The 21,055-nt window shown below is 40.6% G+C and overlaps 2 protein-coding genes across 4 annotated transcripts; both read left to right on the forward strand.

The window, feature by feature from the left end:
- Window positions 1-6: 6 nt before the first annotated feature.
- Window positions 7-7,831, forward strand: LOC105565019 (peptidoglycan-recognition protein LC-like). Of its 2 annotated transcripts, none has more exons than XM_012017833.1 (4): window positions 7-910; window positions 3,450-4,076; window positions 5,270-5,410; window positions 6,504-7,831. In XM_012017833.1, the coding sequence occupies exons 2-4, from the start codon at window positions 3,467-3,469 to the stop codon at window positions 7,022-7,024; spliced, it is 1,272 nt and encodes a 423-aa protein (XP_011873223.1). In that variant the 5' UTR covers window positions 7-910; window positions 3,450-3,466; the 3' UTR covers window positions 7,025-7,831. The 2 variants fall into 2 exon arrangements, with proteins under 2 accessions (XP_011873223.1, XP_011873222.1); XM_012017832.1 differs by having other exon boundaries at window positions 3,464-4,076.
- Window positions 7,832-10,191: 2,360 nt separating this feature from the next.
- On the forward strand, window positions 10,192-19,418 carry LOC105565021 (transcription initiation factor TFIID subunit 4). 2 transcript variants are annotated; one of them, XM_012017836.1, is made up of 10 exons: window positions 10,192-11,285; window positions 11,656-11,934; window positions 13,787-13,903; window positions 14,139-14,471; window positions 14,745-14,915; window positions 15,166-15,431; window positions 15,703-15,869; window positions 15,951-16,081; window positions 16,238-16,420; window positions 16,575-19,418. In XM_012017836.1, exons 1-10 carry the CDS (start codon window positions 10,236-10,238, stop codon window positions 16,842-16,844), a joined length of 2,967 nt encoding a protein of 988 aa, XP_011873226.1. In that variant the 5' UTR covers window positions 10,192-10,235; the 3' UTR covers window positions 16,845-19,418. The 2 variants fall into 2 exon arrangements, with proteins under 2 accessions (XP_011873226.1, XP_011873227.1); XM_012017837.1 differs by having other exon boundaries at window positions 11,656-11,871.
- Window positions 19,419-21,055: the final 1,637 nt, after the last annotated feature.

A 21,055-nucleotide genomic window follows, 5' to 3' on the forward strand; every position in this document is an offset into this window, starting at 1 on the left:
ATATTTCGTGTATACTGAGACGGGTTGGAGATGAAGATACAAGTCTCCATTAGGTTTCGCGGAGAAGACTAGAAATCGCGTAAGACGTTATCGCGCATATATGCGTGTGTCGCAGCTCGTGATCGAGAGAAAGAGGCAGAGAGTGGGGCCAACGATTTCTGAGAGCACGTTCGACGAGGCAACGCGACAGCAGTCTGCTTTGTAACGCGTCGAACGGTGATGATATGCCGCCATTACGCGCGCTTCGATTCCATCGGCAGTTCGTTTATCAGTGAGTGCTCGACGAGCGGCAATCGCACGACCGAGATACATTCTTCTCGATAAAGACGCACGTTTCTGAAATACGTAAACGATATATCCACAGATCGCGTTGCATCTACTCCGTTTTATTGTACGCAGCGCGATCCGTGGCGGTGACGTGGACCGAGCGCGATACGGTATCGGCCCAGGAACCCGCGGCGTTTCCGGTCAAATTAAACCCGGGAATACCGTGCGCGAAAAGGGAGCATCGGGAATACCAGTTATCCATTTGTCCGCTCTTTTCCTCGTTTTTGCTTCTCCTCGCGAGAACCGAGCGCTCTCCGCGAGCGATTCCACCTCCAAGGCGCGTCGTCGTCCTTCGGGCCGCCGCGTGGCGTCATCGCTGAAGCCAGTATCTGTCCAACAGTGTCGTAGGATCAACCAAGATAACAGACAGCGGCTTTCGTTCGCGTTGTACTTTGTTCTCGCGAGAGACAGCGAGCGGTGTCAACGACGTGTTGAAAAGCTCCGTTGGCACCAGGACCGAATGAAGCCAGCCCGTCCGCGAAGCGCTCTCCACGGTGACGGCAGCATGTCGTCATAGATTTGACGCGGTGGGCCTGGTGTTGACAAAGTGACCGCCGCCAGCGCGAACGATGATTTGTGCGAGGTAATCCCGAGTGTATGAGTCAGCCGAGCCTTAATTTAGCGGATAATGCGGATTGTCGCCGACCGGTTGCCGCCGATTTCGGATGCGGATCACGAGCGTTTTCCCTTTCGTGCTCGCCGCCCGTCCTTCGTTTTACCTGCGAGTTCTCGACTCGAATGAAATGCACGCTCAAACGATGCGTTTTCACGAGGAGCTCCGCTTCCTACGGTTGACGTTGTCATTTTATCGAGATAAGACACGACGACGCTATTATCTACCGTGCGACTGAGGATGTAAATGGTTTTACCTGAACAGGAGTTTTGCGTCATGACTAATTACAAATTTGCCACTGATATAGATAAGCGGAGCCGCGATTGATCGGCCGGATTCGACGCAATACAAATTATACTCCGCAGTAAAGTATCTTCAACGGCGAAGATGTGGTATCTGCGGTAAACTTGGTACTACAAATGCTTCAAAGCGTTCCCTTACAGAATACGTACCGGAAACGAAAAAAGCACGAATAATTACTGGAGTTCAGTAATTAAATCGTTAGAAATTACTGATGCACAGTAATTATTTCGTTTACATTTCTGTAAGGCTTGGTCTTCTTTCTTCAGTAGAAGAAAGGAGACGAAGAAGATGCTTCAAAGCGCTCGTAGCATCAGGTGGACCGCGGCCATTGTGCGCGACGTTTAGTCCGTGCCAGTGTAATCGACGTCCATAATTTGTTTACGAAGGAGTCAATTCGTTGTAGATGTTTTGCAAGCCTCTTACGAAAGATAGTCGTCGTTTTCCCTTTGCCGTTACTTCATCGCGTATATTCCATTCGAAACGCGATCGCGTCCCTGTCTGAAATACTAGATAGAATATGATCAGACTACATTAGATTACGGTGCAAATAATTTCAATGTAAATCAATAAGAGCTTTATTAATCTACATTGAAATCGCACGTAATCTAATCCCAGCGAGAAAATGACTCGTCGATTGATGTCGAATCGACGTCGAATTTGGCAGTGTCGATGTCGAGTAAACATTGTTTCGACCAATTGTTTCCCACTGGGATGTAACCTGACCGTATTCTATCTATTATTTTAGACAGTGGTTGCGAGCGACGCGAATCCCCGTAATCTCCGTAGAAATGGAGTTCGAACGCTATTATTAATATAGAACAATTGTACCGCGACATTTTTGCACCGGTCGCGATGGTCTTTTTTAAAATAACGATGCATGGTAAAAAAAATGGATGCAGGAGCAGCACGGTCCAAAGGGGATGTGAAAGGTCAAGATGACGTCAATTTTATGTCATATTGACCAAATTTATATTATAATTTAACTTGACGTCATCTTGACTTCTTATTTCTCCTTGGGATGGCGTGTATTAACGGTGTCCAGTGTGCTCGCGATCGTAAGAATTCCCCGATGACACCATGATTCACTGAAATAGTGATTCTTACATATTATCCACTGAATCAGCAACGCCGGACGTCCTTAATATATGCATGTAATTGGTATCAATTCGCGATTTTTATTAATTAATTAATAAATATCCGCGACACGTGCACGGAGAGAATTTTCTCTGAAAATTTATCCTGAAAATCATCCGATCGTGGGACAACATTTGAGTTGTTGAGGACAACTTATGAGTTTTTTGAAATTTTACTTAGTATACATTTTACTAGTAATTTATAAGAATTTATTATAAAATCTAAATAAGAAGAATTAATCATAATAAGAATTTTACGAGAGTTTTTTTGAGAGTTTACCACACATTTTACTGATAAAACTCTCACAAAATTCTTCGAAATGCCGCGTTGTCTCACGATTACACGATTTTCAGGATAAATTTTAAAAGAAAATCCTCTCCGTCTGTAAGATGGGATTTCTAATATGCCGCATGCAGCACGAATAACATTGGAACCTTGTTAGCGGGGAAGTTTGAATAAATCTGAGTACTTGTCGAATTTTACCTTTAATCGATTAATCTAAGCTTCTTATTATTGTTGCGCTTCTATCGCAAAAATTGCTCCCCGATCTGAGACAGTTTAATCTAATTCTATTCTGATTTCCCATACAGACAAAGGTGTCGTTTTGTCAATATAATTTTCTTGATCGAAGCTGCGCGAAATGGACCAACGGGCACATCCGGCAGCGTCGGTCAGAAACGAGTTTACATTCCTTGATGATTTTATTCAACCACATTAACGGCCGATCACCATTGGCCTCACCAACATTAATCAATCTTAACTTGTTCTCAGTACTTTTCGTTTCAAATCTTACGTTTCTCACTCAAAAACGCGATTCTTTCAAGATCTAAATAAATTTCTAGACCTTTGGAGAAATTTAAGATAAAAACTGTAGCTTTTCGCAGACTGAAAAAGAATCGCGTTTCCAAATCTGCTTTTTCCCTCGTAATCTGAAAAGAGCAGAAGCAAGGAAAGGAAGCTAGGCAGCGACCTGACGGATTTATCCAAAGACCCTCCAGCTGTCTCTCGACGAGCCGCACTCTGCTGCATGCGGCGCGCCGCGTTTAAAAAGTGTATCCGACGTGAAGAAAAGAATTTTTCGCGTAGCGCATGGGCATGGTGACACTGGTGCAGCAGCCGCAGCAAACGCCCGACGGTAATCACCAGCGTCAGAAGGAGCTGGACCACGTGAACGGCGCTGTCGTGTCCGCCGAGAGCCACGCGGTCGACAGGTTTCGCGGCGAGGCTGCGCGCTATGCGGCGGAAACCGCGGTCGTCGCCCCGGGCATTGGTAGCGCTGGAGGTTCCTCTACGCAGTGCAGTGACGTAGACGACGACGAGGACGATGAGGAAGAGGAGACGGACGTCGAGGAGGGCGTCGGCGACGGCTGGATCGCGAATCTGCCGGTGCCGTCGACCATCGTCCAGCAGCACCAGGAGGTCGCCACCGCGAACGGCGACGTCGTCCTGCCGAACGTCGATCCGTCCAACTTCGGCGACGTCTGCGTCAAGAACTCGACGAACGTGCACCTGGGTAACAAGACCTTCTACAAGGGCCCGGTCACCATCAAGCAGTTCGTTTACACGAATCCCACGCCGATCCTTGATATTCTCGACCCCGGCCGCGCCTCCGACGTCAGCACCTCGGATTTGCCGACGAGCAAGGACGTCGAGGCCCCAAACAGGCCCATCTTTCCGCCAAATACTAAATTAAGTAAAGGTAACGGTCAGTCTCTGTTCAGCGCAATAAATTGTTTCGGCTCCGTTTACTTTGTGATGAAGCTAAAGATGACAGAAATATCAATCGGTACTCGACGCCGATTATTTATCGATGCATTGGCATTTAAACTAATCCTCTCTTGTGTTGTACAGTCGTGAGCAGAAAGATTGTCCGACCTTTTATGATAAATTTCGGAAATACAGTCTATCCAGAGTCCCTCTAATCAGAGTCTGGTCAACAGGCCAGTTTCGACAAAATGGTGGGAGAGAGAAAAATATATTCCCTTTCACTTTACATACAGCAAATGCGTCACGTAGAGTGAGAGGGAATATACTTCTTTCTCTCTCGCATCAATTTGCCGAAACTTCAAGCTGAATCCTGACTGATTCTCGTAAGCAGTCCAGTAGGAAAAGTATAGTCGTTAACTTTAGTCTATCATGCGAGAGATTATAGCTTTTGCTCACGGGTATGCGCAGCATTATTAGAGCAAATGAATGATATCTATGCGACGATACATACGAATATTCCGCAAACTTATTGCAAAACGTCGGGCAGTCTTTCTAACCATGACCGTACACAGTGCCTGATACTTCTATTTGAGACAATCGGAAAGCAGCAAATATATGAAACCGTGTAAATACCAATACGTACGTTTTAATTGCCGATTAGATGCGATAAGAATCGCCGATGCGTGATACTTCGAAGTATCTTTGATCATTTCTTCCCTAGCATGAAGCGTTTTATTAGCGTTATCAGAGTCATCGAAGCTGCAACAATTTTTCAAAGGCATTTCACTGTATGCATCACGAAGATCAACTTCCTTGACTAATAGTCTTGTCATATCTGTTCAGAATATAATAAGTTTTAACATAGATTCTAAATTGAAAATTGCTACTTTTAGTCGCGCCACAAGAATTAGAGTTAAATATAAAAGAGCTATTTTCACCTGACGGTACATACGCGTTGTGCTAATTCTGGCATAGATTGGCGGGATATGCCGGGATATATTGTTTACTCGATAGTGAATAGAATAGCAGAAGATCAAAACGCTTTACGCGAGGCGCTTAATTGCAATATTTCTCTCGTACAAACGCGCTTCTCGACGTATATGACGCGCCTGAATTTCATGGAACGATGTTATGAAGTAGACCGTACGTCAATCGTTCTAACGTAGCTTTTTCTAATTATTTCAGTGACGCAATGGTGCTCGAAGAGGAAATGCCCCGTTTTGTCGTGCGTTACAGCTGTAATAGTTGTAGTTATTGTGCTGAGCCTAGTTGTATCTTTCACTCGCCCGGACACACTCCCGGAAATTCCAGACTCGTCGATCGAGGGTAATTGTCCATCTGGAAGATCTTTATCGTTTTGCAAGCGCGACACGACGCGAACGTTATCTTATCGCGATTGCAAAATTAAAATCTGTATCTTGCACGGTACACTGTAAAAGAGTTTTATGTAAAAGTACATGGATTTATGCGTTATTAATATCTAATGTAATTGTTGCACTCATTACTTATGCAACTTTACATACTGTTCTGCAGTGTACATTTGTATTTATTGCATATATTTATTCTATCTAGAAGCATGTCTCTTTGCTTTCCACAAGTCGCGTGCTGTATATTTTAAAACATGATTAGCACCAGATTAACACACTGTCACATTTGGCGTTAAATTAAACAGCTTTCATAATAGAGTCATTGTTCTTTGGTTTTTTTAGCTTTTTGTTGATAAGTTTCTTTCAACGAATGCGAGCCAAGTTATTCGGTCTTCTTTTAAATTTTGTAAGCGAGAGTTGTACGGTCCAGTGGCCATGACTTTCATCCTTTGATTAATCTGCCTACACAGAAAAAAAGAATGTTTTTCTTTTGAAAATATGTTTAGTTTCAACGTGAAAATCTTGAAATGAGATTATATTGGGTTAACGGAAGAAAAACTTACTTGAATGAGGCAATTTTATATAATTCAATACAGAAAAATACATGTTTATTATTTAAGAATAATTTTCTTGAATGGAAAGGAAACGATACTGGATAGAAAATGTCTTATTTTGAAATCGGAGATTATAATAATTGAAATGATTTTATTATCAAAATAATTATATGTATTCTTGAAGTGACAATTGTAGTATTTAAATAAGACTGTAATATTAGGCTCGTTTTCTTGTTGCTACACTGGTGAATTAGTGCAAAAAAATTAGAGTAAGACAAGTATATTTTTCTCATTCTAGCTTATTGCACTAGTTCACGCAATAGACAACAAGCCTATAGTTGGAAAGTAAGAATATTGCATGCTTCTAAGAAGATTATAGATTGTTGCGTATGTACAAAACAATGAACGCGTCAATTTTAGTCTTAGATCTGACACTTATCTTTTTCTGCGTGCGTGGTGTAGCTTGAATTTTCTGCATTTTATCCTCACGATTTTCAGGCGTAACGGTAACATCGGTACGCTTTGTCGAGAGGAACGAATGGGGCGCGCAGCCACCCTCGGAGCCGCTGACGAAAATGAAGCTGCCAGTACCATACGTAATCATTAGCCACACCGCGACGGAGTTCTGCACGACGCAGTCGCAGTGCACGTTCCACGTGAGATTTGCTCAGACCTTCCACATCGAGTCCAGGAAGTGGTCGGACATCGCCTACAACTTCCTCGTCGGGGGCGACGGCCTCGCGTACGTCGGCAGAAGCTGGGACTTCGTCGGCGCCCATTCCTTCGGCTTCAACAACAGGAGTATCGGCATCTCCTTCATCGGCACATTCAACACGGTCGTGCCGCCTAAGGTGCAACTGCACGCCGCGCAAAAGATCATCGAGCTCGGCGTCAAGGCCGGGAAGATCGCGTCCGACTACATACTGCTGGGCCACCGACAAATTTCCAAGACTCTGAGCCCCGGAGACGCCTTGTACAATGAAATTAAACGGTGGCCCCATTGGGCACCGCAGCCCTGATCCCAATAGCTTTAACATTTGTCAATGAGATACAATTTCTGTGAAAATATTCTCATCTTTTTTTTTATCAAATCTGTATGCACCAACTAACAGTTACATAACATCGATATTATAATTTTCTATTCAACAATGTAACTGTTATACATATATAACATGTGTTCACATTTGTATTGAATGAGAAATTATAATATTAACAATGTAACTGTCGGTGTTCACTGGGCAGTTGCCAGCTCTCAGATAAATAATTCCAACAAGCTTGGACAACATTTAGCTGAAAATACCGCGAGCCCTTTATTACTGTTTCGAATGTAAAATCCTTTTACGTTCGAATACAATGAGGCGACAAAAGAAGCGGTTCCTGCAGATTTCGTAGCATCGATAAATCTTATTAGAAGCTAACTATAGTAAATGAAGGGAGTAAGCGTCATACGTTAAAAGACATCGAACGTTGAAGGTACGCTGGTTGAACCTCGTGGTGAAATTAATATTAGCGTTTGTACCAATTTGAAACAAGTTAATTTTAAAAATCGCCGTGGAAATATGTATCGAGTGCCAGACAAAAGGTACCACAGTAAGAAGAGTCAAAGCGGTCCGCTTTGGTCAACCGCACGCGTTCACCGCAGTTTATAAAAAGAAATGAAGGTACCAACGTGACAATTGCTATATTTTATAGCGTGCCAAATTTACCGCAATCATGTTAACACGGGAAATGGAGAGCATCTTGTATATACTATTAGAAAATGTAACATTTCCTGTACGTTTAACGAGCCTATGATCTTTTTTTTAAATAAAGAAAACGTGTCCAGATCCCGCTCATCTTTTCCGCCATTCGTCAAACGTCGTAACGTTTACTCATCCTACGCTCGATTGTCAAATGTACATAGCGTTCGACAAGACGCATTTGAATATTAAATCCATTAACATCTCCGATAACGAGTGTGTCGAACACTCGCATTATGATACATCGCGTTAATTGTAATATTAACATACATGACGTGATTGAGATACAGCTGATCGTCTATGCAAATCTTATTCAAACATTCATCGCCGGATAGACAATTTTATGCCGCTAGCGGCGGACATAATGAAACTGTGTAGTGCATAATCGTGTTCGGTGAAAACGCGTATCGATTATTGGGCGAATTACCAAGTACCTCGTAATGTTACACCCATAGACATTGTGGCTGCAGACGTTTGCACACCTGAGGGTGGAGTCCCATGGAGCGGAATACGCGGAAGCGGAATCAGCGGATCGCCAATCACAAGACCGTTTCGACGGAATTTTTGAAAGGGCTCTATCAGAATAATCTTGCGATTGGCGATTCGCTGATTACGCTTCCGCGTATTCCGCTCCATGGGACGCCACCCTGAGAAAGAGACAACATGTGCCTTACGTCGTAGCTCTTTCTCTGTCTATCTATCGTTCCTCTACTCTTTTGTTTAGCCCCACTACTTCATTTCGACAAAGATAAAGATACGGTCCCACACCAGCTATCTCTTTCTAAAGTTGGCGCATGTTTTCACGCGAGTAAAGTAGGTCTATGGTTACACCATCTTAACAACGCTTCGTGGAATTCTGCTCTAATTAAACGCGACTAAACGCCGCGCGACGTTCACAAGGGGCTAAAAACGCTATTGTTTGACAAAACGCATGTATGTATGTAAACTAGGAATCACCGATGCCTTCCCGTATGAATTTCATCTTAAATATAAGAACGGACTATGAATACCGGCCTAAAGCCCGTGTCACAATACGCATTGCAGATCGCGAATCGGATTGAGATTGAGGGTCGCGGATCGCATTTCAGCCAATCAGACGAGACAGCCTCGTATCCGATTGGTTGAATTGCGCTCCGCGATCCGCAATTTCAATCCGATCCGTGATCCACAATACGTAGTGTGACACGGGCTTAAGTCCCAGTCTACAATAGATGATTTAAGCCCTAAGCTTTAAGAAATTGGCCAATCACGGTCAAGTATGAGTAGAATGCGCGACTGTGATTAGTCAATTTCTTAAGGCTTAGGGTTTAAATCTCTATTGTAGATGGGCACTAATAGAGTCTGCTTTGTGTCTCTCTTGCTCGCTATTTCATTTTAGTTTCACTCTCCGCGGATTTTCGCCGCGTAAATCGAGAGACGAGCGTGAATACGAATAATACGCTACTACATTTTCACGCTGAAGAAGAAAGATTCGTAATCGCGCGCCGGAAGCCATTAAGCGCGGGAGAATTAAAATGGCTCGGCCAATCGTGGCGCGACAGAGACGCGGGGTCTCTCGATCCCGATTGGTCGCGTCTCCCGTAACCGCCGCACTCATTTGCGCGCGCCGGACACGACGGCCAATTGGCTCGCGTCACGTGCCGCCGTTTCCGGCAGGTAAACTGGAAGGATCTCGAAGGTTTCGAGAGCTGCGCGTTGCCACCCACGTTTTCCCCGCGCGACCGCGCACGTGTCCCTCGTAGACGGCGGTTCGCGAAAGCAATGTCTCTCTTCCTTTGAATTTGATCGTCCCCTAACTTTATTCCCTTTCAACAAGTTTAAACGCGGCCATGAACTAATACAAGGAAACAATCGGTTTCGGAACGCGCTCGCTTTCTCTCTCTCTCTCTTTCCTCGAGCGAGCACGCGAGTGCAGTTCCGGGCGGGAAAAATTGCTCGACATTTTTCCACGTGCGCGCATCACGCGGGGGAGGCGAGGGGAGAGCGGACCGCGGTAGCGCGTATCGACATTATCGACAGGCGTGTGTACGTACATGCGTGCGAGCGGCGGCGGCGTTGTCGATCGCACGCATTTCGAAGATTGCCATTTTGGCGGGTGACGTGACGTGTCGCGTGCGCGCCGCCCGCCGAGGGCGCCGAGCGGCCATAACGGGGAGGATTCGCGGCGTGGGAACGCGGGCGTGCACGCGCGGGCCTTCCTCGCGGAGCGTTATGCCAGGCGCGCGGTCGCGTGCACGCGCGATCGCCGAGGACAAGCCGGGATCGGGAGTCGGCGCGGCGGGCGGCGGGGACGAGATGGCAGGGGGACGCGATCGGCGGACGTACCGCCCGACGGTAAACCACGGACACGCCGCGCTGTAGGCGAGTAGGAGGCGGCGGCGGTGGCGGCGGCGGCGGCGGCGGCGGAGGAGAGGGAGGGGGCAAGGCACTATGGGAGCAATTTGCGACAGGCGCATGCGCAGATCAGTTTACAGTTGGAGCTTGGAAGAAAATGGCGTCAGCTAAGTTTCTGGAGGAAGCTCTGAGCACGGATGTCGATGAATCCGCAGTGAACGCGATAGTGGGCTCCCTCGAGACGCAGCTGGTGACGTCGACGCCGACCGTTGCCGGGCATCAAGCAAGCGCCGCGTCGGCCAGCCAGCAGAATCACCAGGTCAACAGCGCGATCTCCAACGGGGGCACCATCACCGCGGTGCAGCCACAGAAGCATGGGGTTTCCAACGGCGGCGGCGCGACTACCGTGAACAGTCTCATGACTCAGGAGGTCACCAAGTCGATCACCACCAGCACCCTGCTGCCCGTGAACGTGGTTACCTCCAACACAGTGGCGCCACAGGTCATCACCACGCAGCAGCAGCCGCAGCCACAGCCACAGCCACAGCAGCCACAGCCACAGCAGCAGCAGCAGCAGCAACAACAACAGCAGCAGCAGCACACGCAGCCGCCTGGGCTATCTCCCGCTACCTACATTAATCAAGTGACGACCAACCAGGTGTCCAGCAACCAGACCACGCATATACCGAGCTTGACCAAGACGCACGAACCGGTCAAGCTCATCTATCCCACGGTCGGGCAAGTTATAACCACCACGGGGGTGGCAAATGCCAATAATAAGCTCACGTTTCCCGCACAGACTGTCGGGCAGTTAGCGAACGGTACTTTAGGTATAACGTCGCAGGCAGTGCTGCAGACCACGAACGTTGTTACCAATGTCGGCTCCGTCAGCCAGGCTGCCAGTCAGACAGTGACCGCGGTCAACAAGCCGACCGGGGCAGCTTTAGTGATCAAGACCAGTGTAGCACCTGGCATGGTTTCAGTTCCAATGTCTGTCCCGGTCTCCGTGGCTGGCAATGCGGTCAGCACAGCGTTGCAGGCCAAGGCTGGAGTCACTTCGACCATAGTACCCAGCAATGTTCAAATCCTCAATGTAAATACGATGCGCCCCGCCACACCGGTAGTGGGGCAGCAGGCCACCAAGCAGGTTACTCCTAGAGTCGTCATCGGGCAGCAATTGGTTGGAGCACGAACTGGCGGTTCGGGGGTAAGGCGGTCCATTTCACATTTCTTGTCTCGATATAACTCGTGCGGCTCTTTTCGAGATTACGTCGGGGATAATTGAAATTCATTTTTGTACTGCATTTCCAAAATTGCATATTTTTATCTTTGTATACACTTGCAATACTTTTTTGCTCAATCCATCTTTTAAATTGTTTTTGTATCTAAAGTTTTGAGTTTCATTGGAAAAAACTACACGTATATAGTTTTAATAGTCGTATCGCTACACTTTTACTGTTCGCTGTTAACGTATGTGTAATTTATTGAAAAACTTGGCATTTATTTTGCAATAAGAGAACAAAATGCAAAGGAACGCGATGGCAACGCGACTAACGATTATTATCTTGGATTTTTAGATAACATTACAGGCACTTCATAGTCTTCAAGCGGGTGCTCAAGGTCATCTGTTGTTAAAAACAGAAAATGGACAGTATCAGTTGTTGAGGGTGGGTCCAGCCCCGACCGCGGGCACTCCAACTGGTACTGCAGTCACACCGAATAGTATAACTGGCAACGCAGTAGTTGCCGCACCATCTCCAGGCACTACCTACCGCCTAACTTCAGTGCCGACTGTAAGTAGGCTGAATACTCAGTTCACTGGCCCACCACTCGCCACCCTAAGAAAATCTGTTCAGGTGACGCACTTTTATACCTCTTACAAGACTCGTTGTAGTGCTACCTGTAGATATTTATTAGTTTGTGATTTGTTTTCTGTGGAATGATGTTATCAGTAAGCCAGTTATACTTTACCTTCTGTCCACTTGGTTTCGCCTACTACTCGAAAGATTTAATTACGACGTGAGATTTTTGTCACTAGCTGTCTCTTTATTTATTGATTGTTTGCGAACATTTAGTGCATTATTGTACTTAAGGCACTGTATATAATAATTATAATTGTCATTTTTGTAAGTTCGTACTCTGAATGTGAAAGTTTTACGAGCAGTTTTTCTTTTGTCGTCATAATGTCCACTTATTTCGGCCCACGTTTCATACACATTCAAAGAGTTTCAAGTTAAGTTTCGTAATTGATAACATCTCATTATTAGCTTACTTTTTGGGATGCGTTTCTCTGGTAGTATGTCTTGAGTTTTATCAAGCGCAGCAAATGCATTAAAATTCAATGTCTTTATCAAATTTAATTGCATGAATTATTGGTTAAAGGTGTTATGTAGAGGCTGCTATGCTAGATGAAAGATAAATTTATTTTAAGAAAGGATACAACTGAGGATATTTATGCGTATCTTTTATATTTGCTCCTTTTTGTTCTATGTACATTTTTATTCATATATATCTTTCTAAACTTAGTTTTATCTTTCTTGCTGATATTATAATATAAGCATGTGTAATTACTCAAAATTTTCATGGTTCTATTTTCCATTCCGTGCCTATTTTGCATTTGAGAAGTCATAATAGTAAAAAAAGTTTTTTTTTAAATCTACTTTCTCTCCCTTTCTTTCTCTTTTTACTATTGCGTTGTATATTATATTCCGAATAATAGTGATATACGATGATATAATTTGGCTAAAAATTGGCATATTGCACAATTACATTCAAAAAGGTCTTTATACATTGTCTAATACAATCAATTGAAATTAGAAGCTAATATAATATTGTGTAAACTGTTGAAGTAAAACAATCAATGAATATTGATTATATATTATTTATTTCGCGATGATCTATTTGCAATTATCTACAATCATACGAAGAATTGTAAAATATGAGTCTGTACAAGGTACAAGTGCGTCTAAAGAATACGTTGTAACAAATAGACTACATGTATAACAATTCATTTTAAGTATATTGTTATTATATATTAACATAAAGAGTCAAACTATTTATTATTGCAAGTTGTTGATTTCTACACAATTTTAATGTAATAAAAACTTATACGATTATGATCATTTGCAATAGCCAGCGAGTGAGAACTTTTTTTATAGGACTATTGTTTCTAAACCTTGGCATGCATGTCAGATAATAGATGCAATTTGTAATTTATTATGAACGTAGTAACATAGAATTTCTAAAGATTCTTCTAGTTGCATGCAGTAAATAATGAATATAGATGATACATTTTTACTTCAAATTATTGAAAATTTCAGAAAATATCCCTATTCTTTATTTACATTTGTGAGTTGTATATAAATGTAATGTAAAATGTTAATAGGTCTTGATGTGTCGTTTTAAAATAGCATCAATTACATTGTCATTGAGAGGAGATAGGGTAACTGTTACGTATGTAAACATTTGCCACAAGGATTCTCAATAATTCACTTTTCCTCGCGTTACAAAATTTACTTTAAGTACAACCATTATTTTAATTTTACTTTTTTCTTATTTGTATTTTATTATTATTTCTGCATGTAAGTTTCGCGTTAATTCGTCATTCAACATGAATATAAACATATAAAAGTTTTATGATATTTCGTGGATTGTACTTTTAGCATTTCAACGGTATTAATATATTATAAAAATATTACACTGCTACAGACTGTTGCTCCTACTATTACTACATCTACTACAACCCCAGGAACAGTGACTACTGCACCTACAACTACTTCTGCACCAACGGCTACCACTGTTCAAACAGCTCAAACATCTACACCGGTATATTTCCCTCTATTAAGCTGAATTTTCTAAAAATTGAGTTCAAATGGGTATATATGTCATATGAAATTTCATATAAAATTAAATTCTAGAGAATAAAATAATCTAATTTTATGCACCGTTTTTAAATGTCTCGTTTTTTTTAGAGTGGAATTTCATATGAAATTAACAGCTATAGAATAATTTAGTTTTATGCACTAATGTTAAATAAAGCGTCTCTTTTTTTCTCTTTTAGCGTCAAACTCCTGATAATACCAAAGAAAAGTGCCGTAAATTCTTAGCGAACTTATTAGAGTTATCTAGTCGAGAGCCTAAAGCAGTGGAACGCAATGTCCGAACTTTGATACAAGAACTAATTGACACTAAAGTCGAACCGGAAGAATTCTGCGACAGGCTCGAAAAATTGTTAAACGCTTCTCCACAACCATGTCTTATTGGGTTTTTGAAGAAAAGTTTACCTCTTCTACGGCAGTCGCTTGTTACGAAGGAATTGGTCATAGAAGGAATAAAGCCTCCTCCACCCAGTGTTGTTTTTTCTGTAGCTTCGGCTGTTGTTCCAGCTATTACGGTAAAATAAACTTTTATATCTGACTTTATTTCTTTTACGATATATGAAAAATACAATAAGTTTTTCGTAACAATAGTTTATAAAAAGATAAAGTTTTATAGAGATCGTTTAGAAATTTTAATCCACGTATCAATTTATGGTATTTGATATGAAATATCGATGCTTGTTTCACTCCATATAGTCTACCATCTTTGAGAGTATTTATGGTATTATATGAACAATCGTACAAGATTATTGCATCATTTTCTAATTTGCAATTATATGTTATTGTAGCAACCTCAGTACAGACCTGCAGTAGCAGTGGCAGCAACTGTTCCTGTAACAGCGACTGCAGCAGCAACAACACAGGTGAGAGTAATGGCACCACTTCCAACAGCAGTGACTGCAGCAGCAGTGGTTACAACAACGGTTCCGCGGCCTGCCCAAGCTATTCCACAGAGGCTGGTAAGATTCTTGTATACTTATTTCAAAAAATTTAGTGTATACTTTGTCTACACAAACAAATGTTTATTAAGCAATTTAATTTATTTAATATATTTGATTGTTCTTAATTAACATTTATATAATTGGAAATAAATGATGATATTAAGGAAGTTGGAAAGGTTACTGTTTTAATAACATGTACTACAATTTTTGGTATTTTTTTTTACAATCTTTTGTGCAAGGTGTACATCAGAATTGCATATGGTTTAAGGTTCGACCAGTAACGACAGTGGTTCGGACCCCAACCACACCGTTTACTGTGAAAACGACAGTAGCAACAACTGGAATTCGCCCCACTGCCCCCGTTGTGCAAAAACCACCCATAGTCGCAACTACGATTATAAAACCAATCACTACTACGCAAGGCAAAACACTCAATACAACCACTACTGTTAATAAAGCCGTAGTGCCTTCTCTTGTTCAAAAACCGGCTGCGAAGGAGAAAGAGAAAAAGACGTTTCCATCAGCAGGATACACGTAAGTTTTAGCATTATCTGAAGATAATTAAGTAATTATTGCAAATAAGTGAAGAAATAAGCAAAGAAACGTCTATTTAACCCTTTCATAACCAAATAAATTTTTTGTTTTGAAAGTTTTAGTTGATATAATGTTTTTCTGTAATAAAATGCTAAATTATTGAACCTTAAATTTTGTAAATGAATTTGTACGTCCAGTGGTCATGATAAGATTAAAGATAATTTATACCGTAATTGTTTTAAAACATAACGTTATAATTTCTTTTATGTAGGGCGGACGATGATATAAATGATGTAGCAGCTATGGGTGGTGTTAATCTTGCGGAGGAATCTCAAAGAATACTCGGTTCTACAGAATTTGTTGGCACTCAGATACGATCCTGTAAAGATGAAGTATTTTTGCACATGACACCGTTACAACAAAGAATTAAACAAATTGGTAAATTTATTTCCCCGTTTTACTACTTTAAAGGAATATGGACTTATGTGAGTTCGTTTTAACAATCATATTTTATTTTAGCATCCAGTCATGGGCTGGAAGAACCTAACCAAGAAGTAGCGGCGTTAATTTCGCATGCTGTTCAAGAGAGGTTAAAGAATTTAGTAGAAAAGTTAGCAGTCATAACGGAACACAGGATAGATCTTATAAAGGTAAATTTTGAGTATGTTATCGCGTTTATTTTTGTACTTCTCTACTTATTTATATACGGATTGTATTCATACTAATTGAAGTTATTTTACTTATATAAATTCGCGGGTATGTTACATTTCTCTTTTTCGTTTTTATAATATTCTATTTATTTACAGGTTGACCCTAGATATGAAGTAACGCAAGATGTAAGAGGGCAATTAAAATTTTTGGAAGATTTAGATAGAATTGAACGTAGAAAGCACGAAGAGCAAGAACGTGAAGTACTTTTACGTGCTGCAAAGAGTCGCGCAAAAACAGAGGATCCCGAGCAAGCAAAATTAAAAGCTAAGGCCAAAGAGGTAATATAGAAATCTAATTTTGCAGTAGATTCGTGTGCATGTGTACGATAAGCTAAGTTTATATAAATCCTAATATATTTCTCGACAATTCCTGTGGAGTTTATCTCTGCAGTTTACCTTTCTACAATTTATTCAAGATGTTAAATTATTTTAGATGCAACGTGCAGAGATGGAAGAATTAAGGCATAGGGATGCAAATCAAACAGCTTTGCAAGCAATTGGCCCTCGTAAGAAGCCTAAACTCGATGTGGCAGGATCGACCAACAGTACTCCTGGCGCAAATGCATCAGCGAGCGGAATGAATAGGCAAATGCCAATGAGACCACGTTTGAAGAGAGTGAACTTCAGGGATTTGATATTTCTTCTCGAACAGGAGAAAGAAACGTGTAGAAGCACAATGCTGTATAAATCGTACTTGAAGTGATGCACTGTGAAGGGCAGGAACTTTAGTGACCCGCCCAAAATCTGGCGCTCTATCTGTATGGTCTTGTATGAGCTGGCCTCGATGGATCGTGCGACGTTATTCTACGTTGCAATGTATAGTAAGTTATTGCGAATTGCATATTATTGCAATAAAACTTCTTGGGAATTGGCTTGGGATTCTGCGTATATTCAAAGTAAAATTGTTTCCATCATGTCGATACTAAGCTTCCCTATTGTAAATGACTGAACATTTTTTAACTGTAGTATACGTTTTTTAAATGTAAAATAATAGATCGTTCTTTATTTTTCAACACAAAATCGCATCGATAAAAGGAGTAATGTGTATGAGCACATGTCTCGTGATTAGTCTCTATATAGTCCTTTCGTGGCGAGAAAGAGAGAGTGAGAGAGAGAGAGAGAGAGAAAGAGAAAGAAAGAACGTATGCATGGCCATATAGAAATATTGTTATATGGTGAATGTATGAATATATTAAGTGAATGAGTATGTACATTGTCACTACGTATAGGCTCGCTGCATTGTAATACTTGACCTATACTTTTGGACACTGTAGCGCTAGTGTAATATAAGCAGGTTTTGTTATAATAGTAAATCGTATTTTTGCAAACTGTAATGTAATAATAACAATACCGCGAGCACACTGTCCAAAAAGTATGGAATAATTTGTACAATATCTTACACATAATTACTAAATAGTGATAATTTCAATGTTGGTACAACAGAATATAGCTACTCTCCACCGAAAGTTGGAATTGTTATCAGTATATTATGTTGTATATTGCAATCAACATTTTCAGTGTTTATAAAAAAAATTAGCTGTTACGTTTTTTATTAAAGAAATATTTACAAAACTAAGAATAACCAATATTTTTTTGATTGATGTTAATTTAATTATTTATATTTCCTTCTCGGAATTTTCGTGCGAATTCTGCTAATACTAATGAACTTTTGTAGAAATATTTTGCATAATCAATTAAAACAAATTCAAAGCGAGTACCTGATTTATATGTGTAAAAAAGTAGCCACAAGTGTACGTGGGTGCCTGAGATCACAGAGAACAATGCTTAAAATATCGATTTTTATTGATTATTTCATTATGTCGGTTTATATTATATTATTTACATGTCCATATTCTTTTCTGACACACTCGGGAAATGTTACTTGATGAATTATAATTGATGATGTTTTATACATATAAAACATGATTAATCCTCATAACTTACATCATATCATTTACAACGTAACGAGAGAAATTGTGCGATATAAGCACATTTTAGTAGATATTTTTCTCCCGTGTCAATTGTGTTTTACAGCTCACATATTAATATTTCATATACTCTGGTAATACTTTCATTAAAATATTTTGTTTTGTATTACTTTATTAATTTTTGATATAACATTTTATGTGTCGCCAAGATTTTTATTATTAATCACAGTAAAGAGAAATCACACGTACTTTCGAGTACTGCCAATTTGAAATACCTATTACAAAATAGCAGTATATCGCCTTTATTACTAATCCAAACCTAAATATTGATTAGATTATTTGGCACGGAATATGTCTCGTTATGGAATATTTATTCTATATAATCAATGTCGAATAATTTATATCAACATTTAATATTTGTTACTTCGGCAATTTCTGTGCTTCCAGCTTGAACAGAGGAGCACTACCTAGTAAAATAATAATTCTATTATAATATATTCCGACGTATGACGTCTCTTAGCTTTCAGGTGTTAATAATCAGAATGAGGAATGGACGCGTGTAGTAGTCATAATTGTTAGTTATTGTTACACGCGATAATTGCTTCAATTGGTCAATAGTTTCACGTAAAAGAAAAAGACTGAACGAGTATGATGCGTAGGGAGAATACGTTTGAACATATGAATTGTAATGTATCATAGCACAAAATTTATGTAATTGGAAAAATGATATGATTATATAGAATTTCATACGTCTGAAGCGTTAATATGGGAGGGATAATTGGAGGTGACATAATTTTCGTACATATATGTATATATAAGTATTTCCATTTATTATTTTTTTTTCCTTCTGTCATTGCAATTGATTTCATCATTTTTGCAAGAGTCATTGCGATTGAGACACGCTGACAATTGAACCAAAAATTATATCCATCTGACATGTCTAATATCCAAACGGTCTGTCGTGACAGAAATAATGGCAATGTGTATATCTTGTGTAAATAAGTCGTTTTTAATAACTGCATACTTTATTTGGCATGCGTTCGAAACCATCATTATGTACCAATTTTTGCTGAGCACATCGCGTATAAAATTCTCACTTAGCTGTATCGTTCCTCTTAGCATTTTTTACTCGAACTCGAAGCAAAACGTAAAACGTGCATAAATCATAACGTTCTCTTTACTGCCAGTAGGTAGAGTATTGATATATCTATAAATAGAGAAGAATATATAAAAAATAACAGTACATTACAATTTTGGTACATTATGATATTTTTATAAACTGTACTGGGTAAGCAGTAAGCGTGAGATAATAAAATATAAAAACAAATCTCGTCGAAATGCAAACCACATTTCTTCATTTTCTAGTGTTATCTTTAGTTCCATAGTATATTAAAGTAACCGTTGAGAACAGAATTTTTGTATTTATATTTTTTTTCATTATAGAAATATTTATTTTCTAAAATGTGCGAAGGTTTAATGATAAAAATAACACTGTAGGATTTTAGCCGAGTCTGAATAATATCTAATTTTCCTCAAACAGATATATATTAAAAATTTCTCTTATGTATAGTTTTTAAGATATTTTTAGGTTTTTTTAAATAACGGCTGTTTATGCAAATTGTGGATTTTGCTGCTTCTGATATTAGCACGCATCTGATGCAGATATATTTTGTTTGGAAGAAATCCGTCTTGAAATATTACGCTTTTCGAAGTGTTTTAAACAACGAACGATTTTCGATGTTATAAGTGTAATGATATTCACGCATTACACAATAATCTTCCAAGAAATTTATTAACTTTAGCCTTAGAAGATAATGCTATCATTTTTAAACATTTTTCTCCTTCCACAGTATTTTAATTTAAACAGGAGACAGCAATACATATGCGATGACGATAAGTTTGCTTGTAATTAATACAGAGTGAAGAAAGGAGCCGAGATAGTTTCGTTACATACGATTAACTGCAGAAACAAGAAAAAGTAATAAGAATTATAAACTGGACGATAATTGAAAGGTAAGAATTATAAGAAAGAATTTAAGATCAGAGAAATGGATTTTAGAAGTGATGGTAAAAATTTCGCATTCATATGATTTTCTCATATTTTCAGTGTTCAAATTTTCTTTTTAATTTACATTAATAAGATGTACGCTTTTGTGCTGCACCGTCAATTTGCTATGAACTTACAAGCTCTGAGAATTCTCTTCTTGTGCCTCCAACGAGGATAAGACAACAAATGAAAGAGAGGTATGCAGTGGGATATAATGCAAAAATTAATCTATTGCGAAATATCGGCCGCAGATTTTTAGATGGACAGTGACGGCGGGAGTCAGTCCGGGGGTATCTTCGGATTTCATATCTACCGAGAAAGCCTGCCTCTCCGCGTAGCCTGTGGCCACGTGACGTGTATATCGGAGAACTCGGAGTATTAAGGTGGCCAGGGCGATCCAGAAATGGAATATAATCAGCTCGACGAGAGAGAGAGAGAAGACGAGGGAGACCAGACGCGGACAGGCAGAGGAAGAGAGAAAGGGATGAGAGAGGGGGAGAGAGAGAGAGAACGTTTCGCCGGGTGGATTCGAGGGATGACAGCCCCAGGCTGCTGTAAACCCCCGGGCGACGCGGATATTGAGTTCATGGTAACCATGGAGACGGGGCCCGAGGGCACGGTTTGTGCGCTTTATCCCTTATTCCCGCGGTTACGTGATCAACGCGGGTCCCAATGAGCTCTCTTACTTCGCCTCTCACGTACGCGCCTCGTCCTTGCATACCCGCTCGCTCGAGAGATAGATATTTTTTTTCGAAAATTCCCCTCTCGGCGGATCTCTATAGAAATTTTTCCATCTAGTGTTTTCTCTATGGCATACAACAAATAGCGATAGTTATTAAAACGCCGATGCGACACCGCGCTCGCTTTAATATTATCGTCACGTCTTTGCGATTTGCGTGTGTATGCGTGTTACACGCAGCAAGCTCTTTTAAATACATT

The sequence above is a fragment of the Vollenhovia emeryi genome, unplaced genomic scaffold, assembly GCF_000949405.1.
Source record: "Vollenhovia emeryi isolate VEMERY1.0 unplaced genomic scaffold, V.emery_V1.0 DF939156.1, whole genome shotgun sequence".
Classification (NCBI taxonomy): Eukaryota; Metazoa; Arthropoda; class Insecta; order Hymenoptera; family Formicidae; genus Vollenhovia; species Vollenhovia emeryi.

Excerpts from the sequence above, each read along its gene's own strand:
- LOC105565019 (XM_012017833.1), top strand. The coding sequence starts at position 3,467 with ATGGGCATGGTGACACTGGTGCAGCAGCCGCAGCAAACGCCCGACGGT. Across the intron at positions 4,077-5,269 it reads AAATACTAAATTAAGTAAAG|TGACGCAATGGTGCTCGAAG; the intron begins GTAACGGTCAGT and ends TAATTATTTCAG. Across the intron at positions 5,411-6,503 it reads TCCAGACTCGTCGATCGAGG|GCGTAACGGTAACATCGGTA; the intron begins GTAATTGTCCAT and ends CACGATTTTCAG.
- LOC105565021 (XM_012017836.1), top strand. The coding sequence starts at position 10,236 with ATGGCGTCAGCTAAGTTTCTGGAGGAAGCTCTGAGCACGGATGTCGAT. Across the intron at positions 15,870-15,950 it reads ACAAAGAATTAAACAAATTG|CATCCAGTCATGGGCTGGAA; the intron begins GTAAATTTATTT and ends ATTTTATTTTAG. Across the intron at positions 16,421-16,574 it reads TAAAAGCTAAGGCCAAAGAG|ATGCAACGTGCAGAGATGGA; the intron begins GTAATATAGAAA and ends AAATTATTTTAG.